At 52.5% G+C, this 24462-nt stretch overlaps 1 protein-coding gene across 1 annotated transcript in view; it reads right to left on the minus strand.

The window, feature by feature from the left end:
- KLHL29 (kelch like family member 29) overlaps positions 1-24462 on the minus strand; it is an 89715-nt gene that overhangs the window by 28973 nt on the left and 36280 nt on the right. The window contains exon 5 of the mRNA XM_078604416.1: positions 12945-13083. Within this exon, the coding sequence (XP_078460542.1) occupies positions 12945-13083 (139 nt within the window). The remainder of the gene's footprint in view (positions 1-12944; positions 13084-24462) is intronic.

The raw sequence follows: 24462 nt of genomic DNA on the forward strand, positions 1-24462 counted from the left end.
CTCAGAAACTCAGTTTCTCGTTAGGCGTAGATGTCCTGCGATTGTAATGGGTCCCCCCCCCAACAATAGCAACAGATAGAAGAGAGGCGCCGGGGGCAGCGTGCGGAGCGTCCGAACGACGTGCGGCGTTCAAGGAAACGGGTAGAGAAACACGAGAATCGGAAATATATATAGAGAGAGAAAGAGAAAAAAGAATAGAAGATGTGGACGTTGAGAGATGGCCAGGCCAGCAATACTCTCGCCTTGCACTGAAGCCCACAGTAGAACCCTTACGCAGCAGCAGCGTCACTCAAAATCTGCTTCGGGCACCGTGGTCTCTGGCTGTTACAGCCTCACGTCGCTTCTCTGCCGTCACCCCCTCGGTGTGGAAGTCTCTAATCCCTCTGCGCATCCTCAACATCAAACGCACTCCGACTTTCAAGGAACATCTAAGGGCCTCTATCAGTGTTGGTCAGGCTTTCGGGCAGCCCTGGGCTTGGCTCTCACGTGCCTCTGGGTTGTTGACACCCGTACTCTTTGTATTTTTCGGTCAAGTCACGTAGGTAAAAAATATAAAATAAATAAAAATTAAAACAAAGAAATTAAATCACGACGTTTCAGAAGCAACACAAGCAACCGTCATTCAGCAAAATTACAGTAATTTTAATTTATTTTTTTCATTTTAATTTATTTTATATTTTTTACCTACGTGACTTTACCGAAAGAACCAAAGAGTATGGATCCTTGCAGTCACGAAAACTTCAAATCTAAAATTGTTGACACCGGTATGAACAATTTGGCGCGTTATAAATGCCGCTATTATTATGCTTATTGATCAGGATAAGAATCTTTATTGAGACTGCAGGAGGAATCCGATGTGCTACGAAGCTCTTCGTCACAGATGTTCAGCATGGGGGGCGGCCACGAGTCGACAAGAGGAGACCAAGACCTTCCCGCAGCCCATCGGCGAACCTTGGCGACGGAACCCCCCAAGGAGATCTTTCAAGGGCGGACTTCTCCGTGACCGCGGGGTTTGTTGCCGCTCGGCTTTCGAACCGCGGGCGCCCGCTCACTACGGTCGTGGCGCGTCGCGCGAGCACGCCCTTGGGTGTGAAACGTCGTACTCCAAAGTCGGGAAGGAACCCCCCCTGAGTATTGTTATTCGAGCCCAAAGCGTTCGGCTTGAGTGGGATAACGTAAATCGTAAAACAACAACAACAATAATACTAATCCAGAAAAAATTACGTACGCGGCCTTTGACATCTGCGTTTGTCTGTTGTTGTTATTGTTGTTGTCCTGTGTTCACGCAGCACCACGGATCTCCCGTGGAGGACAAACGGCCTTGGAACGGGAACCACCATCCGCGCAGCAAATCAAATAAATCTAAACCCCTCAACTGGACGTGTGCCTTCCAATGGCATGCCAGTCAACGGGGGCTGTTTTGAACATACTTCACCACCACGGACCGCTGCCAATTGGCGCGGGAGAGAAGCGGGACTGGCTCAGATGGACATCTCCCGTCACTGACGTCGGCGGCCTTGACAGGGAATTGAACTCGGGGGGCCGGGCTCCCACGGATGCTAACCTCCCCTCACGCAAATTTGCGCGTTGACACCTCCTGCGATTTGAATCGCTCGGACTCAATTGCAGCAAAGCACTCGCGAGACGGTTTGAATTTTTTTTTTCGTTTCTCGCTGAACGGGGGAGCCTAACTGCCGAGTGTTCCAATTAAAATGGAAAATGTCACAAAGTAACACGCTACTCGGTGATGGGGGACCATTACGGTAATGAGACGACCTTAACAATGCACCCCCGAATACTGGCCTGGACACTGGGGAGGGAGGGAGAGAGAGAGACAGAGTGAGCGAGAGGGCGGGCAGGCAGGCAGGCGGGCGGGAGAGAGAGCGGGGAGATGGAGAGGAGTGGTGGGGAGCAACTGGGAGGCGAAGTGGACATTTCTCACCACTCTTCCGACAGGAAAATTTAATGTGGAAAAAAGCGCGCTCACGTCTGCGCCCTGGCCGTGAGCGGGAGTCGAACTCGGGTTCGCAGATTGCCAACTGCTGCCACTACTGCTCCCCTAACACATTCTACCCAAAGACAAAGATCCCCCGTAAAGCCTGTAACAGACTGTTTGGAGAAAGTGCCGATAGCGAGCAGTACCTATGAAGGCCGGCACGGCACACGAGGGGGCGGGTGGCCAGCACCACGCCCGACTGCCTTTGTCTCCTAAGTGGCGATGTTTACACACCGCACCAGGTACTCATTTGAGGCTGAGTCGACCTAGGGGAGGCCCGGGACCGGTTCAGATAATCGTCACTGGTGTTGGCCGTGAGCGGGAATCGAACCCGTGTCGCCGGGTTCATAGCGTAGCGCGCTAACCGCTACACTACCGCTCCCCACTGGGGAGACACACACACAGACACACACAGACAGACACACACACAGACACACATACAAATGCGGCGCTTTGCCAGGCAGCTCCCGCACTCACCGTGAGACTTCTCCGTTTTCAAAATAATGAGGCCTATCGCCCCCCCACCCCCCCCCCCTTTTGCTTTTGTTCCTCTTCCATCCCGTTCCCTTCCCCGTATAAAAAACAACAACCCCTACCGCTCGCAGTCCCTACGTGAGTGGGGGGGGGGGGGGTGAGCCCCAACCTCCTCTCCCCCCTTCCCAGAACCCAGGAGCACCGAGTTTTACCGGGGCTCTTGTCAATATGAAAAAGAAAACTATTAAATGAAAGAACAAAGAAAAATGAGTGCAGCGAATGGTGAGGAGCTGTCCACATCCCCAGCGCCCAGCACCCCCTTTCTAGCGTTTCCCATTTTCTTAATTGCGGTCAAAAGCAGTGAATTATTGAGAGGTGCCGCGGTGGCCAGGAGATGTTAACTACCTCGCCTGTATGCAGGAGGTTGTGGGTTGTATCCCGAACCCGACGCCTGCTGCTGTATATTTGGAGATTGCACGGTCTCTCTCTCTCTCTCGCCGTGGTCGCGTGGATTTTTCTTCGGTTCCTCCGGTTTTTACCCCCGACACATTTAGAGACACGCGTTTAGAGTATTTGGCTGCTTTAAATTTCCACGTAAGCCACTTCATTGAGCTACCATTTGCGGCCAGGTCACTTCTGATAAAGAGAGCTGTATAGCTCAGTGGGCTTTACCCGGTAAAATAAAAGTTTTGTTCAATAGTTTTTCGGTATAATAAATTTGCAACATTGTGCCAACCACCACGCCGGGAAATCAAATCAAACCGACGATTCATGCAGCGCCAAGCCCCGCACACGAACGAATATGCCACCCACAGTGGCATCCTCGTGCCTTTGTTGTTTTTACCCAGGGGGCTCTTGTCAATCGGAAAAAAAAAGAATGAAAAAAATGAGAGCGGCGACGAGGGGGCAGCCGTCCAGATCGCCACCGCCCAACATCAGCCACCCGCTCAACGCCTCCCTTGCGCGAGACGCCTCCTCGCAGCGGGCGTCAATGATCCGCTCTGCGCGAACATCCACGCGCTCCGCTAAAGTTTTCGTTCCAGACCCCCGTTACGATCGTCGTCGCCGTCTGTCCTCAGCCACTGACTTAATCTCATTCGGCGCGTAAAAACGAAGATTTGCGCCCACGACAACGTCGATCAGACCGAGCGTGTAAGAAACGATTATTTTCAGTTGGCAAATGCTGTGCGTGATGGCTTCGTGCGATCCTCGCAGCCACGAGGGGAGGCTACAGGCGAGCACAATTTTAACGGCGATAGCAACGGCAACAAAATAATTACCGTTTCAAAATACAAATCGCGACCCCTGCATTGTGACGATGATCGAATAGCGCGGGGAGGTGAACCCGCTACCTGCTTCGTATTAACAACTAAAGAGGTGGACCCGCGATCGATTTCAATGGATGGATGGCGCAGAGCCGCGCTGCGAAAACCACGGCGACCTCACCGCCGCCGCCGCCAACGCCGTCGCGGTGTTCGACGTGCGGCGTCGCGCGACGTTTCGAGACGGCGACGGAGTTGCGCGCGGGGAAAACTCCCAGCGGTCAACTTCGGTTTCGGGATTCAACGCCACCGCTGGGTCGTCGGTTCCCTGCTGCCTGCGCCGTGACCGATAACCGCGCATCATCGCGGCGCCGTGGATCACGAATTGTGCTCGAAGAGTCACCGCTGTTGCCGACGCACTTGGTCGCATCAGCACGCGGCATTGGAAGGCGTTGGCACGACTGTGATTTTCATTTTTGTTTTTTTCGTGTGACTGCCACGGGCCACTTTCGCGCGACAACAATCGGTGGCTCCAATTTCAGCGGGGAGGGTCGCCAGTTGGGTTCACGTCGTCATCTTTTGCAACTTTCTTTTTTCGTGGCAGCTCTCCGAAATTGCAATTCAGTTGCAGGGGACCGAGGTTTGACATTGTTAGGGGCTGAGATGGAGACAGCTGTGGGAGGGGGGGGGCGGGGAGGGAGCGGGGAATTTGCGTAAACGGATTTAGTGAGGAGCTCCTGACAAGTGCATCGGAATGAGGAATTGGATGCCAAATGATGTGCCATCTCTTCGTGGAATAATTCGTGGCCTTCTGCTCCTCCCCCCAACTCCATCCCACCATGCCCCCTCCCTCCCCACTTTCCGCCCACTAAACCTCCCTCCCAATGTCATCTAACCCTTGGCCATCAACTCTTGCCTTTGCCCATTCGAATCATTACTGCCTTGTGTAAGTTACTTTCCCTGGAAACCAATTTTAAAATGGTAATTCCACCTGCGGGGTTCACACGTGGTCACGGGCGATACGTAAAAAAACGCTCGCTCGCTGCTATGATTATCCGCACTACCACGGACAACGAGACGCGACGAGGCGGGTGCGGCCCGGGCACGGGTCGAGGCGGTGACGGAAAAGTCAGAGGGACCGTGCACAGAGTACTGAGAGCCCGAGTTCGACTCCGGGTTCCGGCCACCCAAGTTGCAGTCAGGGCTCTCGAACGTAGCGAGCCGATGGGATTAGTCTCGTCACCACTGACCGCACGTTAGACAATCAAAGTCACAACGGGTTTTACACAAAATTTTCCACATTGCAGCTCTAGGAAATTGCATATTTAAGTTGGGGGGGGGGGCTTATTGACGTGCGAATAGCAACACTGCTTGCTAGGCATGTGAAGAAGTCCACCATGTACAGGAGTGGCCCAGTAGTCAGGGCACGTCGGGTTATTGTAATTTACTTCTAACAAATCACCAAGGGTCACTTTGTTGTAACGAACTTGTCAAGCTGACCTACATTACGTCCACCAATTTACGTTTCTTTGTCGCAACTCATTCGGCGGTTCTTGGTCGAGTTTGACACGTGACGGATTTGAGGGTAGCCCCATGGGAGAAGAAGAATAACGATAAAATATGAACTTTGAAGAACACACAATTAACACGTGTTTAATGCCAGTATTCTGGGCCATCTTGCATAGTCCTCCATGGACCGAGGCAGAAATGGGCACCCCCTAAACGTGGCAAAACTTTCGCTGCACCGATTCATTTACAATGGGCTAAGTGGAGCGGATTACTTGCTAACGCCACTGATTACAAATGGCCATAAAATAATGCACTGAAATTGGACACAATAAAAAGTGATGCCACTTCAGGGATCCGATCCCGAACCCCTGACGCCTGCAGCTGTATATTTGAAGTTTGCGTGTCTCTCTCTCATCATCATTACGGTGGCTAGGAGATGTTAACTACCTCGCCTGATATGCAACAGGTCGTGGGTTCGATTCCGACCCTGACGCCTGCTGCTGTATATTTGGAGTTTGTGTGTCTCTCTCTCTCCCCGTGTTCGCGTGGATTTTTTCTCCGGGTCTTCCGGTTTTTCCTCTCCCCACTTTTAAAAACATGCGTCTTTATTATTTATATTATTTTGCTGCAGTAAATGTCCACGTGATGATAATCCACATCATCGTCTGGAGGAATCATCGACATCAACTATGGCAGTAGCCATAGAAGAATGTGATAAGGAGGCGACTAATCACCAACCCATCACAGTCGTGAGATGTTAACCACCTTGCCTGGTATACAGGAGGTCGTGGGTTCGATCTCGACCCTGACGTCTGTATATCTGGAGTTTGCATGTTCTCCCCGATTATGTGACATAATCATCATCGTAAGCATAACCTGCCGTTCTGCGACCACGTCATCTGACAAGGGACCATTCTCCGACGCGGAACGGCGATGTCGCGCCACGGCCCTGCGACAGCGCGCTCTCTCTCGTCTCGCGGGACAACGCCTGCCGTCAATTTTAACTAAATAAATGTTAATCACGTGACACTTTTTTGGAGGGGCGCAACCCCAACGGGACTGGTGCACCTTGGCTGTCACCCCCCCGCCCCCGCGTGAGATCGCCGACTTACAAATAAAAAGTCTCGTGGCATTTCCAATTCCCCCGGTGGGGCTGGAGGGGGGTTACATCGATTCCGCCCCCCCCCCCCCTCCCCTCTCCCCGTGTTTTGCCAACTCCGACAAAGCGCTGGATATAGCGGCGGCTGATAACCGAACCTCTTGCCCGGAATTGAAGGGCCGGGGAGAGAAAGAGAGAGATAATTAAATAAATAACGTCGCCTTCCATCTAAGGTCTCTACGCGGGAAAGTAAAAGAAAAGATCAGAGTGCCTGATACTCGCTGAATTATTAAACCCCCCCCCCCCCCTCCGAAACGTATTAAATCGGCGGTTTGGGTCGAGCGCGACGGAGTCGTTTGGGCTACGCTCTCGAAGAGCATGGTGTGCCGCGCGGAAGCCTTGTTTCATTTTCACCTCGGAACCAAAATAAAACGACGCGGTTACTACTGAAACGACCCGGCATGAAGGGCAGAGACCAGAAGTTGCTAGCGCCGCTCGCTGGTCAGAAGGGGCCCTCCCTCCGGTGGGGTCTTTGGCCTACTCTTCCACGGCGGCCAGACAGCTTGGAAGAAGTGGCAATGACCCACGCTTTGCCCCACCACACACGTGACCTGCCGACCGACTGGCTGCGGTTGGACCCATTTACAACGGCCGGGTGGACAGAGGAGGTGGTGGGGGGGGGGTAGGGGGTGGATGGTGGCACCGCTTTTAGCGGTTCCAATTTTCTTTATTGCGACCAAAAGCAGTGAATTATTTAGGGGTTGCCCTGGTGGCGAGATGTTAACTACCTCGCCTGGTATGCAGGAGATCGTGGGTTGGATCCCGACCGTGGTGCCTGCTGTATATTTAGAGTCTGTATGCTCTTTCTCCCTGTGGTGGTGTAGATTTATCTCCGGTTTCTCTGGTTTTCACCCCCACATTTACAGGATTTAGCTGCTTTAAATTTCCACATAAGCCACTTCAATGAGCAACTATCTGTGGCCAGGTTGCTTCTGAAAAAGGGCTTTACCTGGTAAAAAAAATAATTAATAGTATTTAGGTATAAGAAATTTGCACCATTGTGCCAACTACCACGCCGAGAGATCAAATTAAACTGGTGATTTACGGATCGCAATTCCCATTTGCTAACAAATATGCCACCCACAGTGGCATCCTGCCGATGTCTACAATACACTGTACATGTTTTCAGAAAAATGTTTATGGCACTTGGTGAAAACCCACTGCTGAATGAGGGCTCTGCGTGCCATTGGACCACAATCCCTCCGCACCGGCCGTGCAGATGTCACGTTGATTCGTGACATCGCGAGAATTCAAGAGACCAGGACTGGAGTCTCGCCTGCAATGGAGACCTGCGGTATCAGCCCGCGAGTGAGGGGGCGATGATTGCTACGTGTCATTGCAGGCGAGCTATTTATGGTGTCACTTGGACCCCCGATGGCAAATGACGATAGGGGATCTCGAACAGCGAGTGACGCGGACTTGTCGTCACGGTTATTAGCACACCGCCGCAGTATTAAATCACGGCGGCCGCTGGAATCGAACCGCGAACCTCTTCAACAACAACAAACAAACAAGCGGTGAACGTGCTACCACCGGGCCGTGCCACCGTGCGCCACCGTGCGCCACCGTGCGCCACCGTGCGCCACCGTGCGCCACCGTGCGCCACCGTGCGCCACCGTGCGCCACCGTGCGCCACCGTGCGCCACCGTGCGCCACCGACGCTGGCCGTGGTTGGGAATCTAACTCGGGGGGGGGGGGGGGTGGTTAGCGGAGTATCGCGGTGCAGCGTGCTACCAGCACTGCTCCCGTCCGGCAGCGTTCTAACCGCCACCGAAGCAGAAGCAGCAGCAGCAGCTTTTAGGATATGGAGTGGAAATTCCACGGCCAAAAATAATTATTTCCGTGGAGATAATTCCGCCTGGAAATGAACTCGACCCGCATAGAGTACGTACAGTACGCAGAGCCATCCGCACGGCCGTGGGGGTCCCTAACGCATCCCTCCCGGGGGGGGGGGGGGGGGGCACCGGACTATGTGGCTCTCCGCTCCCGACCAATTAGCAGGCGCCCGCCTGCTGTGCGGTCGGTCGGTTAATTGGCGCTGCCGCACGTTCGCGCGGCTCGTAATTGGTCCGCGCGCATCGACGGATAAGACGGGAAGGATGAGCCGCTGACGAAAGTCGATATTCGAGTTCGGTAAAACCACGAGCAATTTTCATTCGTTCATGTCACCCGCAATAACGATCGTCATTGTGGCTGCTGATTTGATTCACGCGCCAGTTATGTTGCTTTGACAGTTCAATCACGACTCATAATAATAATAATAAGTTACATTTGTAAGGGCATTTCATCCGAGGATCCCAATGAGCGCCGTGTATGGAAAGCATACACGGCGCTCATTGGACAGAGCCAGCGATAAGACGACCATAACTACATGGATGAGTTTCCAGGGGAAGATTTCATTAGCTCTAAAGATTGTGATTTTGCTTAGTGTCAGAGGCCAACGTGTTCCATCGTCTTGGAGCTGTACTGGCAAAAGCCCGACCACCCCAGGAACTGATCCTTCACCTCGGAATACGAAAAAAAAGACCAAAAGGACCTCATTGGTGGTGTATAGAAGTGGATAAGTTACTGTAGGTCAATAGCAGGGACCTTATAATCAATCCCATATTTGATTGGTAGCCAATGTAAGGACAAAATAACTGGTGTGATGTGCTCACAACATGGTGTTCATAGCACTGGGTGAGAGCGAATTACAGTGTGGCAATGCACTCAACATTAAGCGTTCGGGTTTAATGATCCAGAACTCGGTGATTCACACCACTCACTCACTCCCTCACCGGGTTACTTTTTTTTTTAACTATTTTTTTCTTGAGCAGGTAAGGCCCACTGAGCTATGTAGCTATTTTTCAGAAGCGACCTGGCTATTACAAATGATAGCTCAACGAAGTGGCCTATCATAGTGTGGAAATTTATGGCAGCCAAATATAAAGGCACGTTTCGAAATGTCGAGGGGATAATCCAAATGACCCGGATAGAAATCCACGCGAACACGGGGAGAACATGCCAACTCCAGATATACAGACGTCAGGGTCGAGATCGAACCCACGACCTCCTGTATACCAGGCAAGGTGGTTAACATCTCACGACTGTGATGGGTTGGTGATTAGTCGCCTCCTTATCACATTTTTCTATCGCTCCTACCATAGTTGATGTAGATGATTCCTCCACCCGTGTTGAGGATTTGGTCTAACAGACACCGACTGTTTCGTCTCATCCGCACTGTGTTCCAACAGCCGTCGCTGCAGGTCACAAGTTACACAACCGCTCACTCACTGATTCAACCACCCACCCACCCACTCGCTCACTCACTGACTCAACCACCCACTCAACCACTCAACCACTCAATCACTCATCCACTCAACCACCCACTCACCCACTCACTCACTCACCCACTCAACCACTCACCCACTCAACCACTCACTCACTCACTCACCCACTCAACCACCCACTCACCCACTCACTCACCCACTCAACCACTCAACCACACACTCACCCACTCAACCACCCACTCACCCACTCACTCACCCACTCAACCACCCACTCACTCACTCACCCACTCAACCACCCACTCACCCACTCATACTCCCGGGACAAAGAGGTGCAATTCGCAGCGAAGAGACGGTAGCGCTCATGCACAGGAGCCGATCACTGATAATTGTGCCAACTCCCGAAGCTATCGGTGGCCCACCTGCAATCATTCACATGACACCAGTGTACATGTGCGTGCGTTCGTGTGCGTGCGTGTGTCCACGCGCGTTCATGTGCGCACATTTTCTTATCTTCTAAAAGCTAATGCAAGTAGCCTTAATGATGGGGGAGATAAAGGCAGATGTTAAACGGTTACCGCGCATTGCCGTGCGATCGCGTTGAAGAAACGCGAGCACAACGCAGCCTCGTGATGGCGTGGAGAGAGGCCTGCGCGTGCCGCACTAATGCCGTCTGCGCTCCGGAGCGATCGCTCCCCTGGTTACAAAACCCATCTGGAATAAAGAGGTCATGGAACAAGGGCAGCTAGGTTACCGTATTCCCCAGATCGTGAGATGCTTCGAAAAGTAGGACGCACCCCAAAAACGTGTGCCCGGTGTCAATAACGTTAAACAACAACATTCGCCACGATGTGGCGGTGATGTCGCCGCAGCGCTTGCGCCAGGCCAGGTGCACTCCGAGGCCACGTGAAGTTTCAAAGGCTCGCCGCTGGCAGGAGGTCACGGGGACAGACCCAGGTTCCATGGGTTGACTGACTGACTGAGATAACTGGCAGATGCACCACAAATCTGGTCACACACTCGCGTGCGCGCCTACCAGATTGATGCACCACGTGACTTGCTTTATAATACGGGGGGGGGGGGGGGCAAAATTGTGTCATGATCCGGAGAATACGGCAATATGAGGCGCGCGTCTAAACGGCGGGTGCCCTCGGTTGGAGAATGGAGAGACGATGGTGTCGTCTGTAGCAGCAGCTGCGATAAAACAAAACAAAAATCCTTCGTGCAAAATGAAGTTATGTAAAAGCGGACATCTTTGCGAAAAACGTGGATTTAGAATTCCTGACTTAGTTTGGGCTGTAATATATAATATATTGGGTGTTCCAGATGCATTAAAACGGACAAGCGGCCTTTAAAAAGATATCCATTGCTGAAACTCTCTCATCATGTCAGTTCTTTCTTTCATTCAAACCACTACGAATGCCCTAATAATCTATTAGAAATAATCTCTACGCATTACTGTAATTCGCAATTGTTGGCGTTTAAATCTGCAGGAACTCGAGCCAAATTTCCACGGGAAACTCTGATCACGCCCACGTGACAGAAAGGCCCCCTTTTCTGTTCTTGCAAACAAAGCGTGCTTCTAAATCGGCAAAAAAAAACATCGACGGAAACGCGACGTCAACTCGGCAGCAAAAATGCACGGGAATTAATTTGCCCTTTTCCGATTTCTGAACCACGAGCGAACGTCGCCCGTGACCCCCTGAAAGAGACGTGCATCGTTAACACGCACTGCAGCGACAGCTCGACATGTCTCGCACCGACGACGGCCGGGCGGTGGGAATCGGCGATGGTTTTCTTGAATCAATCGCCCCCCTCTGCCCCCTCCTCCGACTTTGCGGGACGTCGCCGTGAGCCGTTGGGCGCGCGTTGCTTCCGGCGTTTCGCTCCCCGCGCTGGGAGGGAAACGCCGGAGGGACGTTGGCGCCCGACGGCTCGCGGTCCACAGCCCCCCGTGCCCCCCCTCCCCCCAATCCGAAAACGAATTGGTGAGACGCGCAGACTAGGCACGGTCGCTTTGAAAGCAACATTTCACGCCAAAAAATATATAATAAACAACCACGATTTATGAAATTTTGGGAACGGTTCTTCGCCGTCGCTGAATCCATAGGTTATTTTGACATTAAAAAAGAGAAAGAAATTTCGGTAACAATTCTGCCAACGTACGTATTTACTTACTTCCGAGTCCGTCCGAAGCTACCGAGGCGACGTAAACAATTCGCCTCGGCGCCATCGAAGAAAGAAAAAACACAAAGCGCAAATTTTAAAAAATCCGACAAAATAAGTGAACGATCGCCGTTTAAAACGACGACGGACAATTTGACGGGCGGCGTGGCGTTCGGCACCAAGCCAAAGGGGGGATGTCGCCAAATACGAGCCACATATCCCTTCCCTGCATTATAACGACGCAAAAAAAAAAAACGAAATGGCCCGCCGCCCCGGAGCGGCAGCGCCGTACAGCGACAGCATGAGTCCGTGAAATATGTAAGGGAGGTATGTTGACAGCAGTGTAAAGTGAGTGTTGTCGTGCCCAAATGAGGTTACCCTAGGCATGCGCTTTCCCGTACACAAGGGGACTGTGGAACAGGAACCGGCAGCAATAACAGCGATTCCGAATCCACGCTCAGCCCCCGCGCTAAATCCCGCGCTCCAACCCATGCTCGGACACGCTGCACCTGCAGCTGTAGTCCCCTCGGCATCTCACGGACCGATTCTATCGCGCCACAGCGCTGGCCACATCCGCCGCGTCTCTGTGAACCTTGCGCGGGTTGCAGGGCAGTGCCGTTTTGTGTGCAGCAACTGTCGCTTCGTGTCGGGAGGTACAAAGTTAGGTGCGTGCGTGTGTGCGCGTGCACTCACGATGCAACGGATTCATCCCGTCAACAGCAACAACAGGCGCGGTAGCGATGGTGGTGGTGGTCGTGGTGGTGGCGGCTTTGATGGCGGTGGTGTCGGTGGCGGTAGTGGCAGCAGTGGCGATAGTGGTGCTGACGGTGCTGACAGTGGTGGTGGTGGTGGCGATGGCGGTGATGGTGGCGGCGGTGCGAGGTTGGTTGTTCGTCAGTGGAGCGGCGGTGGTGGTGGGGGGGAGGGGGAGGTGGGGACGGAAAGATCTGGGTTAGGGGGGCCCCGTTTACCGTCATGCCATGAGCGGGTTCAAGGAGAGGTGGGGGTAGGAGGGGTGGGGGGAGCACAGGGAGAAGAGAACGGGGTTGGTGAGAGAAAGAGTGTGGGGGGGTGGGGGGCAGTAGGTGGGGAGGGGGGGAGGGGGGGCGAACCTTTTGATCAGCTGCTTCAAATACAAGCTGCAGGACGCTAGGATATTACGGTGTGCCCGGAACACGCGTCCCTTCACACTTAGTCTCAGGTCAGTGAACGCTCCTTCCTGCCGTTGTTCATTCAACGCCTGCAGCAGTTCTGGACGGCAAAGAGAAGACAAATCATTACGGCGGGGAGGGGAGGGGAGCGAGATCGGGCGAGGGGAGGGGGCGGTTGTTCAGGGTGGTGGAGGTTTGGGGGGGGGGGTGTGGGGGTTTGGAGGTGGGGGATGAAAGCAGTGGGGGGGGATTGTGGGGCAGAGTTGACCGCCGGGCGACTCCGGTTTTGAGGAAAGCTCCACCTCGGGGTTTTTCCGGCTTTCGGGGTCGTTTGGTTTCGTCAGTGAGGGAAACGCGGCCATGAAGCGGCGTATTTTTCGTTAATAAATTTTACAAAATACCACCAATTGTGTAGAGAAGCCACAGTAATAGCACGGTGCAAATATTCAGCGTTTTTTTGTTTAACTCGGTCGTACGTTGCGTTACTCTTAGTAAAACGGCCACTTGCTTGTTCGTGCCACTGCTGGCTGGCGCAGGAGCCTCCTCCAATACAGGGAGCTCGAGAGAGAGAGAGAGAGACAGACAGAAAGCCCCCCTCTCTCTCGGAGGGTATTTCCGTCCACTCTTCCATGCTGGCCCAAACATCTCGGAAGCCGCGGGCGCACGCACGCAGGCGGGCGAGCGGAGTTGGTGGTGGTGGTGGCGGGTGGGGATTTAAGCGACGTTAGCCGTCGCATCAACTGCCACACCGGTAAGTGTCATCATCGCCATCGTCGCGATCGTTATTACCACTGCCCGCGTATTAACTCGGCGTTCCAGATTGAATGAAGACGATAACAACAACAAACGAAACAAAACACACCGGGTACATAGTCACTTTTAACCTGGCCAAAAAAAACCATAAAACGTGGTGGAGTTTATTACCTCCTGAAACCGGAGCCGCGAGCGGTCGTCACCGGCCGTGGGGGAACGCTCGCGGCGAGGGGGCGCATTGGAACAAACGACGAGCAGTCGGTGCGGTGTGGAAACAAAATCGAGAAGAATTCGTCGGGTGAGTTTAAACACAAACAACTTTCGAGCACAACGACAGCACAGTGCCGCCGCCGCGAGACGCGCGAGCAGAGCCAATGCGATGCGGTGGCCCTCACTCCGGCCGCCTCTCCCCCACCTCCTTGACCTGCGCAAGCGAAAAAAGAAAACAAACGCAAAAAAACGAACGCCATGAAGCCGGCGGCGATAGGTGGCGAAGTTCGCGAAACTCGGCTCCGGGTCGATGGCTTCCGCTCGAAGCTCCCCCGGCACAAAAAACAGAGGGAGGCGACCGATTTTCCGCTCGTCGCTGAACGTCGAGAACGAAAATATCCGAGCGGGAGGTGCAAGATTTGAATCCCGGGCAAAATCAGCCCGAAAACGGCGGCACCATCGCCTCGGTTGTTTTCCGGCCCGGTGTTTTTTTGGGAATGCTAACCCACCCAATTCACCGTATTTGCCCAATCGTGCCAATTGGCGTCACACCGCCTCACACGGGGAGGAATCCATTGGGCAATCTTGCCGGGCACCGCGTCCCGTTTGTCAGACATCGGCTGTGGAAGAGGTTTTGCCCCCTTTTAATCTTTCACACAGTGGGGGGGGTGTGTGAGGGGGGGCGCTTTCCCACACACTCTGCTATGGGATCGCTTGCCACACGTCGGTCAAACCAACGTCGTCCGTACGTTGTTGTTGCTGCTGCTGCTGCTGCTGATGTTTGAGAGACTACGACAGAATTACGGGGGGAAAAACAGGACGATTATATAAGGTTTATATTTTGCCAGTAGCAAGATGGTGAGAAACTAATACGGTAGTAACTCGAATGTTCAAACACCAAATAGCCACATTATACAAGCCATCAAGTCTGCATTGACCACACATACTCGTGGCAAATCGTGCAATCAATAATGCTTTGGTCGTGTATGCATTGTCCATGAAACTGATTGGCCTACACCAGAGAGAGACTCTTTCGTGGATTTGTCGCACGGTTCCGAGAGACCAACAGAAAATGCCTAAAAGCGAACAGCACATGGCTGATGCAAACACCAACACGTTAATAGTTTGGGTTAAGCAGTTGTAGTGATCGTACGAAGATTAGCTTCAGCCAAGAGCACGTGAATCGGTCCCGAGTAGTGCTCGCATAGTCGAACGAGTGTGGGGTGCGTCTCGTCTCTGTCGGTGGTGGAAATTCCACATTACCGTGGCAACAGCTAAGGGGTGCAATGATTCGTCGATTCATCGATTAACGTCGGAACTTATGCTCGCTGCGCACGAACCGAATCGCTCGCGCGTAAATCGATTTTTCTCACTTCGTATTTGTCGTACGGAATGAGCTCACGTTTACAATCCTCTGTATCGCCTGATGATGCTGGTTGCAATCACCGACGAAACGAATTGTAAACGTTGTGGGTTTAGTCTCCGAACACACCGGTGAGTGCCGAACGAGTCAATTAATTGGCACGTTTTTGTTGACGTGACAAACCTTGCTAATTGGCCGTGTCGGATGGTGGTGGCGGGTTTAACGAAGCATTCGTATTTACGCGACCTAATCCAAAACCCTCCCTCTCCTTTGTTATGGACAACATCGGTGCGCGAAAGCCCGTCTACTGCTACCACTACTACGTGTCCAACGGTAACGACACCACGCGTGTTCCTCGGGTCCCATGCGCCTCGCACGCTCACACAAAGATAAGACAAAGATCCCACGTATAGCCTTAACAGACTGTAGGGGCAAGTGCTGTTAGCGAGCATCTATGAAGGCCGGAATGGTACACGAGGGGGTGGGTGGCCAGCACCACGCCCGACCGCCTTTGTCTCCCCAGTGGCGATGTTTACACACCGTACCAGGTACTCATTTAAGGCTGAGTTGACCTAGGGGACGCCCGGGACCGGTTCAGATAATCGTCACTGATGTTGGCAGTGCGCGGGAATCGAACCCGTGTCACCGGGTTCATTTGCGCAGCGCGCTAACCGCTACACTACCGCTCCCCACACACACGCACGCACACACGCACGCACACACACGCACACACGCACGCACACATGCACGCACACACACGCACGCACACACGCACGCACACACACGCACACACGCACGCACACACGCACGCACACACACGCACACACGCACACACACATGCACGCACACACGCACGCACACACACGTGGCGTGGTGTGGCGACAACGACCGCTGCGGCCGCGAGTCGCTTGATGGCGGCTGCTCTTTATGTTAACGGCGCCGCCGCCACGAAGGCAGCCTCGTGCGCTCGGTACCCAGCGGCGAAGGATTAATGGGCGCCATTACGAGCGGCGAGCCCTTTGCAAAGCCAGGGGGGGAGAGTGCGGGCAGAACGGATGAGGTGAAGGGTCACAGGGAGGGGCGGGGGCGCGTGAGGGGGTTAATTAAGGACACGGCGAGGTTAGATGGAGCGGTAGCGGCGCTAACCAAACCAGCGAAAGCTTAGGGGTCCCCTAGCAGCACAAGCAGTTGCCCCCCCCTGCACAGCCCCCCCCTCCCTACCTTTGCCATGAAATAATTAAAGGTTGCGTCAAAATATGAGCTCGAATTCCAAGCCGCATTAAGCGCGACGAGATCACTTAACATTCACATTCCGGTAAAGTCACGTAGAAGGGAAGTAATAAAATAATTAAAATAAAACATAAAATCATTCTCACGACGTCTCACGACGTTTCGGCCACAACGCAAGCAGCCGTCCTCAGGTGATGACGGCTGCTTGCGTTGTGGCCGAAACGTCGTGAAAATTATTTTATTATGTTCTATTTTTATTATTTTATTACTTCCCTTCTACGTGACTTTACCGAAAGAACCAAGAAGATGAATCCCTGCAGTCACGAAAGCTTTAAATCGAAATTCACATTCCGATTAACAATCTACTGTCTCCACCGATCTTGCTTGTGTCCGAATCAGAGCGGTCATCTGAGACTGCAGGAGGAATCCGACGAGCTGTAAAGCTCTTTTTTGTCCCACGGATGCCCGGGGGGCACGGGCACTGATCCATCGCACTCAGAGGTCTCCCACCGCCGTCGCCCTCGTTTCTCTCGTCTCTCGCACTGCCCACTCGTCTCCGCCTCTTCCCCTGCTCTGGTTTTCACTGCGCGGGGAGTTTCGATCTCGCTGCCCGGCGACTCGTGGGGGAAGGTGATGGGGATGGCGCTCGAATTTGATATCTGCCTCGGGCTCACGAAATGCTTTCCGAGGACTGACGCAAGCCGGGCAGTCGTTTGGCAGAATGCGCGCGCATATCGTGCGATCTCTGTGAGGTTTTCAAATTTTTAATTAGTTTTCCTTTACGCGACCACACCATTGAAATGGGCCACTTCTTGCATTTACTCCAAAGCGTCGTTCAAGGCATCTCCCAACGACCACCGGAGCAACGCTCGTTCTTCCCCGCCATCGGTCGGCCGTGTAAATTCCGCATTGCCGTGACAAGACGACGTTAAATCCATACGACAGTCACCGTTGATATCTCCATTAAGTGGGCGCCATTTTATCGACCCTCGAGGTATGGTTGGGGTCCGTCAAAGAAAGGAACACTGTAGACCCGAATGACCAAATGAGCCTGAATGCGCCAGACCTCGCCATATCTGAAATGCTCAAATGAATTTGCGCCCGATTCGTTTTTTTCTTTTACATCAGATTCGCCCGAGAATAACAGGTTGCTGTAGGCTTCGGGCGGCCCCAGCGGATGGCAATACGGCGGATCCTTGAATCTATTCACGTGGAGCTGTGAGCGTTTCCCTCCGCGAATGCGTGGTGGGTTTTCTCCGGGCGCTCCAGTCTCACTCCAGCACGAAGCCAGACACTCAGTCGTGGAAACTGGCACCAAACATCCCCGGCACTGAGGGCGTCACGGGGGGGTGGGGGGGGCCCGTGCGACAGAGGTTGCAAACGGGTTTTGACTCCTTACCCGTACGCGGCCGCACTGGGGTCGCAAATGGGTACCCATACCCGGCCGGGTACGGGTACCCGTTCCCTACCCATACCCGTACCCTACCCGAAATGAGTGACAAACGGTTACTCACCAGTGACTCACGGCCTACCCGTACCCGTACCCGGCCGCACCAGGGTCGCAAACGGCTACCCGTACCCGGCTGGGTACGGGTAGCCAGGTATCGGGTAGGGTACGGGTATCGGGTAGGGTACGGGTATCGGGTACCCGGTTGCGACCTCTGCCGTGCGAGGAGTGGCCACGGCACGAGGATGGGCCCTTTAATCCGGCTGCGGATAGAACGCGGCTGCCGACGATCACCGGCCGCCTTGGGTGCCATCGACTCGGGCTCCGACGACGTCCGTCGGGGCCTTTGGACCCCGTTGCGCTTTTGACTTCGCCACGAAAACGAAGGAGTGCCACCCCACGAAGTTCCACCCCGCAAGCCGTGCCACCAACGCTCAAACTCTTCGCAGTGAATGGTGCGTCCTTGTATATCCCCCCTCCCTCCTGCCGTGCGAAACCACAGATGCGCTGGGAAATCTACAATAGGGGCGCCAGGCGCTGTTAATTAAGGCGGCTTCTACGGCTCTTGCCCGATTTCGGCGATGGCTGCTGCTGCCAGTAATAGATTTCCAATGACGTAGGGCGCTCGCGAGGGGCTCCGTAATTGTTGTTTGTGGAGGCAGGAGGGGCTGCTTTGCTTTGCTGCTGCTGCTGTCAAAAGCTGAAGAGGTTTCTTCGCGCTAAGAGAGCATCCGTCCGGGAGCTGCTCTGCACGTACGTACGTGTGTATCTTGAACGCCTTTCGCACCACCGTACGTAGCCAACTGTGCCAATCGGAGGTGCCGGAGGAAGGACAACGAGCCGCGAGGTCGGCCGGTAATGCGGGTGCCGGGATGGGTCTCTGCATCGCAAGACCCCGGGAGAGGGCGACGGCTTGGGGAGGGTCCTTCATCCAGCAGTGGATAAAACATGGATGACGACGACGCGAACAAACCAATGGTGAGGGCTCTTGACTCACAGTCAAAAGGTTGTGAGTCTAAATCCCAGATGGGGGGGGGGGGGGTTCGACTTATTCCATCATTCCTCTGGAATGATGACCGCTCCGTGACACGTCAACAGGGTGCTGCTCTACGGATGGACTTAACCCCCCGGCCACGAAATGTGGATTTTTTTAAAAAGTAACTCAGGACTAAAAAGTTGCAGAGGTATCCAGACCCGGAATATCGCAGGGGCTCCGGCCTGGATCCTCTGATCTTGGGGGCTCCCGTAAAATGTATACACTACTTTACATAATCCATAATAAAGGGGTTTCATTTGGGTAAATATAAATGTGTCGTTAAACCCGCCACCGCCAGACGGTCAATTAGTAAGGTTTGTCGCGCAAACAGAATGTGCCAGATTGTTACTAGGACAGCACACCGGTGTGTTCGAGAGTAAACCCGCAACATTTACAACTCAAGCACGACGTTTCGCTGGCGATTGCAACCAGCTTCATCAGGCGATTAGCCGGAATGTTGGCCGTGTCGGGTGTTGACGGATTTAACGACGCGTTTATATTTACGCGATCTGACCCAAAAAAACCTCTTCTATTGACAACATTGGTCGCGAAAGCCTACTACGTATGAAACTGCTTCAGATAATGTTTGAAACGCAACGCAACGCTGCAGCACTGTGCTACATCCTATAGGTGGCCTGGTTGTTAAAGCCACAGCATTCACTGTGTGCATTGCTGCTGGTTATGTAACCGAAATCAAACGAGCTGTGTTCGTTGTAACTTTGATTTTGGCTTTACAACGGCAACGGAGAGAGAGAGTTTGGCATCATCAGGCACGGGTGGTGGTCAAACCGCCAAGGGACAGAAATCAACAAAGAAGGAGAGGTCCCGATTACTCTAATAGCCCGCGGTAGGTCTCCATTAAACTTCATTGGGCCCTGCGTGTAACTATTTAGCGTCTCCCTCTTGGTTTCATGAATTGCCAAGACCCAGCGCTGTGTGATGTTTCCAGAATCACTTCTCTTTACGCATACATATCCCCTACAGTCTCGTTTTTTTCGTATTATTTCTCGAAGTCCTTTCCTCCTCTCGCTTGCAAAATGCTCTCTCGCTCCATTACATCAACATCCGCAATCTGCGGGGCATGAAGACCTCCCCCCCCCCTTGTCGCGATCCACCGAACTGCCACGATTCAGAGTTGGTAAATTGGCCTCAAGAATCTGTCGTTATTTAGCCCAACGTCGTGGTATCATGTAGCGGCTACGTTACGGTCCGAAAGAAGTTCAACACACGCACGTTGTTTTTTTCACGTGCGTACGTGCGCACGTAAAAAAACAAACTCGATTTTTACCGCGAGCGGCCCTGAGAATTGACGTTCATCGGCGAACGCGCCGCAAAACGCTTGCGAACGAGCAAAGATGACGATCGTCGCGGCTCGCGGCTCGCGGCGTGCGGTTGATACCGACCGACGCGGTCGAGAAACCACATTGGCCACGGCGGCGGTGGGGAGGGTGGGGGGGGGGTGGAGAGGTTGGGGGCGGTGGGGGGGAGCCGTTGTCACCCGGCACAGATTTTTTGCAAACGTCCCAAGACGGGGGGAGCGCGGGCCGATAAAATTGAAAGCAAACACGCCGAGCCAAAGTTCAATTCCTCTTATCGGAGGCCGCAGCCGAAGTGGCTGGCCAAGAGCGAGCGACGCTCATCTCCAGCGCTGCCGACGTCCGCGATGCTCGCCGAGTTTTATTCTCGCCGCTCGTTTGCCGGTCCGATGCCGTGACGGGCGACGGCGCACCGAGGGTGACCTTTGCGTGGCGAGTAAACATACGCCCCCCCCCCCACCCTAAAAAAATTAACCCGTAAAAACAAAGTTTTTCACTATAAATCCTTTGTATGCGTGGCATCGGGGCGGCTAGAGTCCTCTCATCCTCTGGCTTGAGATGGCTGCCACCTATGGGTCAGATGATTGTCTGCCAGCATTAAGCAATTGGTAATTAAATATTTAATTTTTTCCCATAAACAGTGTCAAATTTTGCAAAAAAAAATTCACGAAAATTAATTGTCACGCACAACGAGTTTGTGTGCAAAATGTCAGCTCGATTGGATAACGGGAAGTGGGTTAAAAAACGACCGAAAGATTTGCACGGTCGAAAGCAAGCAAGCAAGTGAACTTAATAGAAAGGATTTAAAAATGATGCTTTCCTAGACTTTTATTAAAAGTCAGCGGAGCTGTTTTGGGTTTGCTGCGACAATTTATGGATTCATTTACGATTTTGAATTTTTTTAATCTTTCGATGTAAAGCTTTCGCGACTGCAGAGATTCATCTTCTTGGTTCTTTTGGGAAAGTCACGTAGAAGGGAAATAATAAAATATTTAAAATAAAACATTATAAAATACAATTCTCACGACGTATCGGCCACAACGCAAGCAGCCGTCCTCAGGTGAAGAACAGGTCTGTCATTCAGACGCTGTCTTTCCGACAGGTCTGTCATTCAGATGCTGTCTTTCCGACAGACCTGTTCTTCACCTGAGGACGGCTGCTTGCATTGTGGCCGAAACGTCGTGAGAATTGTATTTTATTACGTTTTATTTTTATTTTTTTCATTTTTTTTATCTGTTTGTTTTTTACCGCTCCCACCCCTGGGAGAGAAGGAGTGCCTTGTCCTCCGTCCAGCCGCGTTTGGACGATTTCTGTTGTGGATAAATGCAGCTCGTATATATACCAGTCTAATCACAGGAGGCACAGTTTTTGGAAAAGTACAAAAGCGGCGGCTTTATTCAAGCCACACGCGCGTGCTTGCCGCCGCGCGTGTGCAATTTAAAACGTCGAGGGTGACATTTCCAAATATGTTACCCAATGGCAGAGGGAAATAAAAGAGGGCCAAATTGGAAGCGTGCGGATTAAAACCTGCCAGGGGACGACTGGCAGTCCAACAAACAGATCTCGCTCGACCACAGCGGTATTGACGGAAAGACCGGCTGTCATTCGTTAAGGAAAATACTAATAATAGTAATCGAAGTCCCAACTGAGCCTCAAGATTCCTTTACAGGAGAGTCCTGCATTGGGATGTTTGGGAGCGATGCCATGTAAGCGAGCGTTCGGGAGGAACAAGGCAGGAGCGGCCGGAGAAAACCCCACTGCATGCGATAGGGTCACGCTCAAAGTTCCGCACAGACAGATACAATAATCATAATCAACGTTTTTGGGTTTAGATCGCGTTATTTATAAATGTGTCGTAACCCTCCACCACCCGACACGGCCAATCAGTAAAAAAGTGTCACGTTGACAAAAGACAAATAGTTCACTGCTTTTGCCACTGGTGTGTTGAAGCGTGAAACCACAACATTTACAATTTGAGTACGACGTTTCGCTGGTAATTGCATCCAGCATCATCGGGCAATTCGCCAGAATGGTGAGGCTCTGCTCTGTTCTCCCGTTCTTATATAGAGCAGCAGCAGGGTGACGTCATCATTAACTCATTAACTTGTAATTATATACTAGATTAGTAATCAGGCAGTTGTTACGATGCGAGTTGTAGATTAGTAATCATTTGGAATGTGTTTTATTGTGATTATGCTACGTTAGTAATCAGTTAGTGTTTGTTTCCCCTATAAGGAATTGTAATGTATCTTATTTAATAATACGCTTCCAGATACAATAATCCACTCACGTACCACCTTCTCCTGGCCACCTCGCGGCTCAATCCTGGCAACCCCAAGGTAGTCGCCAATTCGAGCACCAAATGGACTCAACACTCGTCAGCTCCCAAGAGCTGACGGGATTGGGGACGCAGGCGGAAAAAAAATATTGAATCATGGAATCATCGTCTCCACTTTACGTTTCTGAATTCGTGCAGACTAAAGAAAGTACGGCATTCCCTCGCTTCCCTTCTACGTGACTTTACCGAAAGAACCAAGAAGATGAATCCCTGCAGTCACAAAATCTTTAAATCGAAAAATTCCATCGCTGTTCACGAACTCGCCATCCGCGATTTTTGGCTATCCGCGAATCCCGTCTGCAACTCCGCACGGCTAGCGCATCCAGAGGGAGAAATCAATAAAGTGATGCTAGAAAGTGACGAGGTAAAGCGATGAGAGATAAAGTGATCAAATAAAGTTATGATGAGCATCATCATAATTTAAGGTAAGTTCATTTATAAACTATTATTTAATACTTTAATATTTATTTGTTTTTACTTTGTTTATTACAACTATTTTTAGCGTGTTATTATGATACTTTTCACGCATTTAATACCTTATTTACGTATTTATTTAAGGTAATTAATTCAAAAGTTAGCTTTTCGTCGGCCAATATCATTATCTGCGAAATGTGCAATTCACGAGCATCTTCTGAACGTATATATATCCCTCGCGAATGACGAAGCAATACCCGCGTACAGAATTATTTAGTTCTTATACTGGTAGGATCCTCCTGGTTACACCAGCCCACAGGGGATTATTGTGTCCGTCGTGCAGGAAGGGGCTGGGTGGGGAGGGAGGGGCTGGGTGGGGAGAGGAGGGTGGGGAGGGGCTGGGTGGGAAGGGTGGGGCTGGGTGGGGAGGGGAGGGTGGAGAGGGGCTGGGTGGGGAGGGTGGGGAGGGGCTGGGTGGGAAGGGTGGGGCTGGGTGGGGAGGGGAGGGTGGGGAGGGGCTGGGTGGGGAGGGTGGGGAGGGGCTGGGTGGGGAGGGTGGGGAGGGGCTGGGTGGGGAGGGTGGGGAGGGGCTGGGTGGAGAGGGGCTGGTCACCCCGTGGTGCCCTTATAAAACTCAACGTTTAACCTACTCACGCCGGCTTGTGCCCGCCCTCAGTCGGGCATATTTGCGGAATACACCACGCCGCCGTTGACCCTGGACATTGACCGAGCAACCCAACGTTCCTACCAGCTCCTGTGTAAAACACAGGAATGTGTTTTACAAACCCCATGGATCTCATTCGTGATTTTCTGAACACGAGAACTATTTTTTTACACAATTCTCGGCTGTTCGGGAGTGGGTGCTGGTGGGGGGGGGGGGTGTGATTATCGACGACCGTCTGGTCCTGACGGCTGATTAATGGCAACGGTAATCGCTGTTGATGGCCGATCTGGTCAAATCATGCGTCCGCCACGCCACTCAATGATTCAAATCACGCGTCGGCCACTTTCCGCACCTCCGATTAGCACGGCTGGCTACGTACGTACATTCGTTTCCTACGTACGTGTATCGCAATCATTCCCAACAAACGCAACGAGAGCGAGGCACATCACGCCGGGAGCCTGACAACAAAACAAAAACCTGCAGCAGCATCAGCAACAACAACAACAGATTGCAGATCGAAGGAGAGAGGACTAAACTCATTCAAAGCAATCTCCGTCTCGCAAGCATCAATTTTGTAGCCGACTTTGTGGGTCAAAATAAGGAATGAAAGAAAAGGCGGTGGCTACGCCGCTGCTCGTGGCTGCCTGTAAGCCAGCGCTGTGCAGGCAGCAGCAGCAGCGAGGGGGTTGGTGGATCACTGCGTGAATG

Source organism: Lampetra planeri, chromosome 22, assembly GCF_965212315.1.
Source record: "Lampetra planeri chromosome 22, kcLamPlan1.2.h2, whole genome shotgun sequence".
NCBI classification, from domain to species: domain Eukaryota; kingdom Metazoa; phylum Chordata; class Hyperoartia; order Petromyzontiformes; family Petromyzontidae; genus Lampetra; species Lampetra planeri.